The 9320-nt window shown below is 42.6% G+C and overlaps 4 protein-coding genes across 4 annotated transcripts; 2 read left to right on the top strand and 2 right to left on the bottom strand.

The window, feature by feature from the left end:
- The first annotated feature begins 723 nt into the window (after positions 1–723).
- On the top strand, positions 724–3343 carry LOC132784165 (uncharacterized). Its single transcript, XM_060789584.1, has 3 exons — positions 724–919; positions 1935–1975; positions 2034–3343. The coding sequence occupies exons 1-3, from the start codon at positions 886–888 to the stop codon at positions 3153–3155; spliced, it is 1197 nt and encodes a 398-aa protein (XP_060645567.1). The 5' UTR covers positions 724–885; the 3' UTR covers positions 3156–3343.
- On the bottom strand, positions 3309–6242 carry LOC132784162 (nucleolar complex protein 3 homolog). The gene is made up of 4 exons (XM_060789581.1): positions 6146–6242; positions 4475–6084; positions 3795–4415; positions 3309–3731 (listed from the first exon to the last, which is right to left on the bottom strand). Exons 1-4 carry the CDS (start codon positions 6152–6154, stop codon positions 3497–3499), a joined length of 2475 nt encoding a protein of 824 aa, XP_060645564.1. The 5' UTR covers positions 6155–6242; the 3' UTR covers positions 3309–3496.
- On the bottom strand, positions 6146–9306 carry LOC132784166 (serine/threonine-protein kinase 16). The gene is made up of 4 exons (XM_060789585.1): positions 9110–9306; positions 8122–8716; positions 7704–7838; positions 6146–7638 (listed from the first exon to the last, which is right to left on the bottom strand). The coding sequence occupies exons 1-4, from the start codon at positions 9217–9219 to the stop codon at positions 7522–7524; spliced, it is 957 nt and encodes a 318-aa protein (XP_060645568.1). The 5' UTR covers positions 9220–9306; the 3' UTR covers positions 6146–7521.
- LOC132784167 (G patch domain-containing protein 11) lies at positions 6500–7389 on the top strand. Its single transcript, XM_060789586.1, has 2 exons — positions 6500–6585; positions 6645–7389. Exons 1-2 carry the CDS (start codon positions 6539–6541, stop codon positions 7387–7389), a joined length of 792 nt encoding a protein of 263 aa, XP_060645569.1. The 5' UTR covers positions 6500–6538.
- Positions 9307–9320: the final 14 nt, after the last annotated feature.

The following is a 9320-nucleotide window of genomic DNA, read 5'->3' as shown; positions in this document are numbered from 1 at the left end:
ATAGTCGAACCCTCTCGGCTGTGGCTTTTCCTAAGAAAAAACATTAGCAATGCATAATGTGTATAGGAATATGTTATGATTTCTATGAAGGAGATAGCAAACATAGTGGCCTCAATAATGCATTATTAAGCCTCATACAATGATTAGCCAAGACACTGCAGTTAAATTTCCATTTACAATAAATCAATAACCATTAAATAACTCAGCATGGATAATCGAAAAGCATACAAGAACATAGCACTATTTCGATTGTAAATACTTGCACAAAGAAGCGGGAAAGGTCAAGTAGAACAAAAGACAAAAAAGAACATGTAATCAGGTACAAGTTAAATATTTTTGTCATTTTGTGTTGCATACATTTACAAAAATTTGAACGTATATTGTCGGTTGACAGTAGTCAAGGACAGAACAACTGATTTCAATTGCATTGCACTTGAAATGTAATACATTTTGAATATATTTAATTAAATTGCATATACGTAACGAAGCGAAATATTACGTATACGTAGGGGGGAACATGCGCAATATTCGAAGCTAGGATCGTCACTCAGATAAATGCATTCTGATAACTGGCCAGCGCTCGCAACAATGGATATTCCAGTGCAATAAATTTAGTAAAGCGCAAGCACAAACACGAAACTGACGAACTGTTGACGAATATCTGTCTATTTGCTTCTCGTGTTGGCTTGGGCAGCTGCCACATAAACATAAATCTCGCAAAGATGCAGCGTTGCCTAGCTTAGAAGCTCAGAATAGCATCTATAAATGCCTCTTACCGGTCTCGCTAAGCTTGCAGTTTGTTCTAACGAGTGGAACAGCTCACAGGCAAGTCGGAAGGATCATCAGGAATTCAAATAACATTACACAAAAAAATCATCTTTCGTCATGCTGATACAACGCTACACAGCCGCCTTGGCAGGTGAGTTAACCAAACCCAACTGTTCCTCAGGGTCGGTCAGAAAAAGCTCAACGCTGGCGCGTAACTCAAGAGTGACCGACCGCCTCATCATTATTAGCACTTCCTTTGGAGAGACTGCTACTGATTCTCTTTGTGTGGGCGTCTGTCTGTCTAAGTTTTTGCTGCCTTGCATATTTACGAGGCATGCGTCTTCTTTTTGGCCACAAGCACTAGCAATGGCAATAGCTGCAATTCTTGGCAGCCAATTGATGTTGCAGTGCGTTCGTTTCGTAGTTTCACAGTGGTAGAAAAATGGAAACCCTAACTAACTTTGAAATGCCATATTTTAATAAAAAATTGAAACGAAATAATTTATAATAGAAAATAATGTGATTAAAGCTTAGTTGAATTAGCTCCAACATTTAAATTGTTAAACCAAATGAATTCAAAATAATGCATATTAAGATATTAATACTCTTGAAAATATATAAACAAAGAAAACTTAAACGAAAGAGTAAATTGAAGTATTGAAAGTATCATTAAAAATCATTTCACTCACGTCGTTTTCGTGAAACTTGTGTATTTACAAAACGTTTAATTGTCATATTGGGAATTTCCAGACAATTTGCCATTAACTTTTTTTAGAGTGTCAATAGGTTTTTTTTTGAAAAATTGAACATTTTCTACACTTAAAAAATGAATATTGTATGAATTCAAAAAAAAATTGAATCATTGATCATTAAATATTCTTTACTTGCACCACTGTGCCAGACGCTTGAGTAGGAAACTGATAAATAAAGATCGCAATGTAGAGCCGTCCGCATTTGCTATCAGTGCAAATAATCGCAGCTTGGCCAATGTACTTGGCCCTAAAATGGACATGGACCGACTGTTGTCGATGCAGCAGCTCAGTTCATTTCAAATTGTGATCTCGGCTCGATCAAAGCAAACTCGGAGCGAACGTTGCGATTCATTAGAACTTGACCAGATTTTTACATTTAGAAAGCTTTAATGGTGACTTCTCTACTTATTGCAGTTCTGCTGCTCTTTTGGACTGGAAGCTACGCCCAATTACAGGTGAGTCTAAATGAAGACTATAGTTGAGACCCCTTTGATACTTAAACTTATATCGCAGGGCCAAAGTGGTTATAATTATGTGCGTCCTGAGCTGGCAACCACGGCAGGAGGCGGAGCTGTGGCTGGCCGTTTGTCACCTGGTACTTATCCCACGGGAACTGCGCTGCCCTTGACACCTGCACCAGCAACAGCCTATGGAGCGGGATTATTTCCATCGCCAGCGGTGGGTTATACACCCAGTGGACAGGCAACGACCGCTTTTGGAGCTCCCGCCGCTGCCAGCGCCAATCTACCAAGGCGTCCAACGGGCACAGGTCTGCAGGCAGCATCCTCGGCAACTCGCAGCGGTCCTTACGGACCACAGACGCAGTACGGCAGTGCAGCTGTTTCCACGACCGGATCCCGTGCGTCCGCAGGCGATGAGTACAATGATGATGCCGATGGCGACTACTCGGCAATTCCTGGCGTTGCTGGAGTGGATTATCCCGTTTATGCGCAGGTACCACGCACTAATTTTGATTGCGCTCAACAGCCTCTTCCTGGCTATTATGCTGACATTGAGGCACAGTGTCAGGTCTTCCACATATGCGCCCTTAATCGCACGTACTCGTTTCTCTGCCCCAATGGCACAGTGTTCAGCCAGGAGACTCTGGTCTGCGTTTGGTGGAATCAATACGACTGCGTCTCTGCGCCAAGTTTGTATGCCAACAACGCTTACATCTACGATTACAGCGGAAGTAGCTCCAGTTCTAGCAATGTTAACTTGAATGCCAACGTATATCGTGGTGGACAGCAAGCCGTCAACACAGCCTATGGAGCAGTTGCTCCATCCTCGTCGCCAGGCGGAAGCTTGCGTGCTACAGGAACACCTCAAGTTGCTGGCTACAATGCGGCACGTGGCTCGTATCCCTCACCCTCCCCGACGCCGACACAATCGCAATCCTTATATGGCGGTGGTGGTGCCATCTTACGACCAAGTGGTGTTCAGAGCAACGTAGCTGATCAGGGAACAAATCGCATAATTCCAGCCACAGCTGCTGCTGGTCTGGCAGCCACTGCAACAGGCATTCTACCCGAAAATGCTGTTGGCAGCTTTGCTCAACCCGTTGTGCCAGTCGGCAACCGAGAGTATCTGCCACCAGGAGGCGCTGGACAACGTCAACGGGCCCCAGCAACATAGTTGTTGAATAGACGACCCCAATCCGTTTCTGTACCCGGTTAAATGACAATAGACTCAACGTCCTTAGGCTTAGCATAATTATTAGCATGTTCTACAACCACATCCAGGAGCTCCTTATTTTCCCCGCATTATTTGTAGTTAAATTCAAATGTATTCATTGCTAAAATATAAACTGCATTTCTTCAAAATATCTACTCTTTCTTTGACAGCAAATTTATAATCGAGTAGGTTTAACTTTATGCTTAGTCTACAAAGTTGTACACAAAATAAATAACGTACAACTCACGTACTTCAACAATCCATAGTTAAAATTATGTACAATATCCAATTGTAATTAACATTCATTTACTTAGTTTATTGAGTTCGCTTAGAAAATCAAATTGCAAGGCGTTCTTGGAACTGATCCGTGTCGTTTTAGCATCCTTTAGCAACTTGCCATAATCCTGTTTAAAGTCGGACCGTATAAACAAGTGTTTGCCCTTCCTCAACTTGGGTTCGCCCTGTTTGGGCAGCGGAATTGTCGGATTAAAAGCCATTTGAGTGCTGTCGTACTGAGCAAGCAGTTCATGCGCATTCCTAACGAAAAGAAATAAATATTTGATGCATTTATTTATAGCAAATTGAAATGAAGTTACTTACAGCTTGCCAATATCTGTAGGCAGTGCGCCTTCTCCTGATGCCGGCACTCCGTTGGCTATATGGGCTGCCATGCGACGTACTGTGGGATGATAATGACGACCCAAAAGCGTAAGTTCATAAAGCGCTGTGCTTGCGGCATTACAATACTCGGGATCGTCCAGTTCGGGATCATAGCGACCGGATCCAATCGTTGTGTCCGTGTCGAGCAATGCATCCAGAACAGATGTTAACTGGAATGTCTGCTTAATTGTGCCCAAGGTCGCGAGAGTGCCGTTGTGTAAGAGATGCAGACTTCCAGTTAAGAGGCGCTTCACAAATGCCATCAAGCGCTGTTGGTTCATGTTGCGTCGCCGCTTGACCAACACCTCGTCCAAGGTGCGCAGAATAATTGCAAAGTCATCGTGATTCTTTCCAGCTTGCACCACTAACATGTTGCGATAGAAATGCTGATAGAAGCGAATTGGATCGATATTCAATACCTCGCCTTGACCAGATAATATAACGAATATTGTCTGAATACAATGCAACTGTTCGCGATAACCAAGATCCTGCTCCTCTAGGATGCGATTCAGCACGTCAATGAGATCGGCGAAGAACTCCAGATTGATCACATGCGCAAACCTACAACAAATGCATATTAGTAAATTATTCAATGGGTAAGTTTATGCGTGGATACTTACTCTGCAAGGCCTTCAAGTATGGCACTCAGCACACGTGATGTGGGATCATTCTTTAGGACGCGGAAATAAATGGTAAACACCATTTTGATAATCTCCGTCAGCTTGTGGTGCTTCGTCTGTTTGTTTTCCTCAGCGCGCGTCTCATCCAGCTCCCTGTTCACTTCAGTAAGTTTCTTTCGACGCTTTCGTTCCTTCTTGGACAAGCTTAGAAGTCGCTGACGATGCGATTCAAGTTTCTTTTGCTTGAGCTCATTCTCTTTTTCAGCATCCAGATTCACATGCTTTATCTTCAGACCCATCATACAAGTAATGCACTCCAAGTGCACATTATTCTGCTTCGTCTTAATCAGATGATTGATGCGACGCACCACAAACAATGTCATGTCCAGACGCTTGTCATTGCTGAACAACGTACGAAAGCATTGATTGACTGCCTGTCGCATCGCACCGTAGTTGCAGTTGAGCATGTAGACTAAAAGTTGGGCAATATTCTGCACGTAATTGAAGTACGGATGGGCAAGCAGAAGTTCACACATGCACTCTACTGCCACAGTGGCCATTTTGACGGATTGTGGCGTCTTGTCGCCACCCCTCTTGTTCACCTGCGCTGTCAGCTGTTCCAGCTTCTGTAGAAACTTTTTGAACTGTTGCAGCAGGGCATTTTCAAATGTGACACGATCCAATGTTGCCTTGCGCACGGTTTGCATTTTGGTGTCCACTTGACCCACACGATACTCGGGCAGAATATCCTTGAATATTTCGGTGACCGACACAATCGCTAGCTTGCGTACAGCTAGCAAATTGACCATGCCAGTTGCTCGATTCTTCTCATCCATTAGCTCGTAGAGCGCATTGAAGTTACGCATCTTGTCTTCGGGTTTTTCGAGCAGACCTGAGCAAATGATGCCAATACGATATTTTTGACGCTCGATCTCCTGTTGACGTGCAATCAACAAGTCTGTGGTTGATATCAGCTTCTGCTTCGGCATGGGTGCCGCATCATTGACCACATCATCATCACTGTCTTCATAAACTTCTTCGTCATCGTCGTCCTCCTCATCTTCCCCTTCGGCTTCATCCTCCTCGTCCACTGCTTTACGCTTTGGCTTTGGTATATAGTCAACCTCTGTTGTCCGTGTTATAATCTCTCCATCGCGTGATTTAATTGGCAATAAGTTGACTTTAATCTTTTGAGCTGCCTGCTCTTTTTTGGTGGCCGTTGCATAGGCCTTCTCTAGACCCACAGACAGCTGCTGATCTTCCGTTGGCTTTGCCTTTCGCTTGCGTTTATTTTCTTGCAGCAACGCCAAATCATCGCCGTCCAACATGTCGGCCACATTGTCCAGCAACAGGTCTCCGCCTTCATCATCATCCTCATCCTCATTTAGTCCAGGGACAAAGCCCAGGGAAGCTTGTTTATTGTACTTCTTGCGTTGGGCGAGATTGTCGCGCTTGTGTGCCTTTTGTGAAAAGATATTCTGCCCTTTCTCACGTTTCGAGTTCAATTGCTCGCGTTTTTGTTTAATCTTTTGTTGTTGTTGCTTGGACAGCGGCGTCTTCTTAGACTTCAAATGTGCGGCACGTTTTACTGAACTAATTTTCACCTTTTTCTACAAGTACAATATTGTTTACATACTGGTTGAGTACTTTGATGTTGTAATTTATACTTACAGTGCCCATTTTATTTTATTTTAAGCTAAAAAATCGTATATTTTATTAATAATTTTACTAACAATTCGAACACACGCGAGCACATGGGACTGCGAGGTTGCCACTAGATGCATTTATATAGTGATGGCAGATCAAGGCGATAGTTTCATTATTTGTCATATATTATTAATAAATTAATTATTTTATTTCAATTAATTTTATTTTGGATTTGTTTTTTTCACCATAATAATTTAAATAATTACTAAACACTTATATTTATTGATAATGATCCCATTGGACTATCGATACAACAATCGCAATTATCGATAGCAATTCATAGTGCGTATTACAGTTCAGTGTTAAGCATCTGTTCAGCGGTTTGTTTACAATTTTATTCGCCTATTATTTTCTGCAATGTCCGATGAAGAAGATGACTACATGTCAGACAAGTTCTTATCTGGGTATGCAATGGATTTAAGCTGCTCTGTTGAATTTGCTAACATTACACAACTTAAAATAGGCTACAGGAGGTACGTCCCAGTTTAATAAACAGTCGCGTCAAGAAGCGTCAAGTTGAAGTGCAGACAAAGCAGGCGGAGAGCAACAAGCGACAACGCGAAGCATCCAAAGCGACCTCAGTTGACAATAGCCGTCTCCAACAGACACTAAGCCAGCCACTTGCTGCAGACAACAAGGGCTTCCAGCTGCTGACCAAAATGGGTTACAAGGCGGGTAGTGGACTTGGCAAACAGGCTGATGCCCGCATCGAACCCATTGGCATCAGCATTAAAAACGATCGTGGTGGACTGGGACGTGAAGCAGCCATGGCCGAGTTGGCAGCTAAGAGGCAGGAACTGCGACGAGCACATTTGCTGCGTAAGGCGGGGATTGATTCAGGCGAGGATCTCAGCTCAGAAGCATATCGACGACGAGCTACGCAGAAGGCAGAGGAACGCAAGCTACTCTACGATGTAAAGCGCTGTCAGCAGACGTGCGAGTCGTTGGATCTGGCAGCAGGAGTTACAGAGCCAGCACTGGACTTCTTCTGGCCTGCCAAGCCTATTGAGAAAACGGATGAAGAAGCTGATATCGAAGAGGCGGAGCTAGAGGAAAAGGAGGAGCAGTATAGCGTTAAGGAGCAGCTAGATCTACTAATTAGCTATCTACGCACTTCATATCAATTCTGCTATTGGTGTGGCACTCACTACGAAAACGCTGAAGATTTGGACAGCAATTGCCCTGGTTTGACACGTGATGATCATTAATCTAGAGTCTAGTGTAATTGTAGTGTTAAGTTCACAAAATACGTGCATGTTTATATATATTACAATAAAACGTAGTCAAAAAACAGTTATGTATAGCGGTGTACTTAGATTGAGTTGGAATTGAGGTTCAAGCTACACTCGGCCCTCCAGTTTCTGTATAAGATCGTGAGTCTGTTCAATGATGCTGTAGATAAAAGGCCGTTCCATGGGATCAATGCGCAACATATACTTGATCAGCTCGTGCATATCCTGTACAATAGTTTGAGAGTAAAATGTAGAAAAGCCTTTATTGTGCAGTGTAATGAATTTCTTACCTCCGTGTATATGGAATCTTCTGGAATGTTGACGTTACCGCTGAGCACGGCCAAAGCTACGCTGTCGCCACGCTCATAAATGGGATCGAATGGACTATTGAAGTAACACATCGCATAAAGCACACATCCAAGACTCTGCAATCAATCCAATTATATTAAATTAATTTTTAGTGCTAGTGCCCATAAAGTTCCTCATTAAAATAAAAAAAATCGGATAAAAATTAATTTGCTAATTTTAAAATTATTGAAATAATTGCCAGCCTTTTCCTTAAGTCTCTGAACCAGTTTATATAAAACTTGAAATTAAATTACTATATTCAAACATTATTGTTACATTTTTTAATCTCAATTTTACATTAGGTCGTAGCAGTATTGGAATTGTATTATTAGATTGGGCACTAAGGTGTTATGCACTCACCCAAATGTCTGTGCGCTCATCGATGGTACAATAAGTCTTGACCGTGAACAGCTCGGGAGCACGATAAACAATTGAGCTGCGCTCCTCGGCCTCGTCTTGCAGTCGCTGGGCATCTGTTTGGCCGCAGATCTGCAGACGAGCCTCCGTCATGGAGCCCAGATCTACGATGATGGGTTCGAATGTGTCCGATAAACAGATGTTGGCAGTTTTCAAATCACGATGCGCCAGCGGCACCGGCTTCGTTTCGTGAATGGCGCGCAGACCCTCGCAGATACCCAAGAAGATTTGCAGAATCTGCGCCTCCGGCATGTGATCCTGTTTGCGGGCTCGCATTTGCAAATGATCCGAAAGCGAGCCATGTTTGTAGTAGGGCAATACAATGAGCAACTTGCTCGTCGTATTTATCACAATGTCAGCCTGGCCAATCAGCTCATAATCCACGACGCGTATCACGTTCTCCGAGTCGATTTTGCGGCAGTTCTCGATTTCGCGCAGTGCGATATTCTGATCCTCGATGCTGTGGCAAGTGATTCGCTTTATCGCATAGCACCGATGCGTTGTCGTATTCTCTGCAAGGTCAATCAGGCTGAAACCGCTGCAGATAATGACAATGATAATAATAGCATACAGTGCAAATACTTTGTTAAGATAATTCACTACTGTTAATAAATATGTAATATTGTATTTGTATATTTCGTAACTTCATAATGCGAAATTAAAACACAAGCCGCCATTGCTATCATTTCTTATTAGGTAGTATAACTAGCTATCAAATAAATAAATGAATAAATTATATGAAAAACTATATTTGAAGAGTTTAGAGATAACGATAAGAAATGGAACGTTAATAACTTCCGCGTACTAGAATGAAATTATTTTTAGCTAGGCTGTCCACTAACAAATAAAGGGTACATCTAAGTCGGATAGTCTCGTTTGTGTGGAATACATTTTGGTTTTGGATTTTTGTTTTCCGTTTTTTGTTCATTACCCTTGTGCGAGACGTTCTTTCACTCGATAGCGGGAGCCGTTGATGTTGAGGGTTTCTCGGCTGCAAAAGCAGCCACGTTTCATAATCAGTGTCCATCCGATGCTTTGCATTTTACTTTCTCTTATTTATAATTTACAAAATCGCACAACTAACTGCACAAGCTTAAAAAACTAACTTAACAAGAGCAACAACAACAACAGCAATTGATACG

Source organism: Drosophila nasuta, chromosome 2R (assembly GCF_023558535.2).
Source record: "Drosophila nasuta strain 15112-1781.00 chromosome 2R, ASM2355853v1, whole genome shotgun sequence".
NCBI classification, from domain to species: Eukaryota; Metazoa; Arthropoda; class Insecta; order Diptera; family Drosophilidae; genus Drosophila; species Drosophila nasuta.
Note: the sequence above shows the minus strand (reverse complement) of the source record. Positions and strands in the feature narration are given on the sequence as shown.

Coding starts and splice junctions, on each gene's coding strand:
- LOC132784165 (XM_060789584.1), top strand. CDS start 886: ATGCTGATACAACGCTACACAGCCGCCTTGGCAG. Junction 920..1,934: donor CTACACAGCCGCCTTGGCAG/GTGAGTTAACCA, acceptor TACTTATTGCAG/TTCTGCTGCTCTTTTGGACT. Junction 1,976..2,033: donor GAAGCTACGCCCAATTACAG/GTGAGTCTAAAT, acceptor CTTATATCGCAG/GGCCAAAGTGGTTATAATTA.
- LOC132784162 (XM_060789581.1), bottom strand. Junction 4,416..4,474: donor ATACTTGAAGGCCTTGCAGA/GTAAGTATCCAC, acceptor CATTTGTTGTAG/GTTTGCGCATGTGATCAATC. Junction 3,732..3,794: donor CCTACAGATATTGGCAAGCT/GTAAGTAACTTC, acceptor TCTTTTCGTTAG/GAATGCGCATGAACTGCTTG.
- LOC132784167 (XM_060789586.1), top strand. CDS start 6,539: ATGTCCGATGAAGAAGATGACTACATGTCAGACAAGTTCTTATCTGG. Junction 6,586..6,644: donor TCAGACAAGTTCTTATCTGG/GTATGCAATGGA, acceptor AACTTAAAATAG/GCTACAGGAGGTACGTCCCA.
- LOC132784166 (XM_060789585.1), bottom strand. CDS start 9,219: ATGCAAAGCATCGGATGGACACTGATTATGAAACGTGGCTGCTTTTGC. Junction 8,717..9,109: donor AAAGAACGTCTCGCACAAGG/GTAATGAACAAA, acceptor CATTATCTGCAG/CGGTTTCAGCCTGATTGACC. Junction 7,839..8,121: donor ATGAGCGCACAGACATTTGG/GTGAGTGCATAA, acceptor GATTGATTGCAG/AGTCTTGGATGTGTGCTTTA.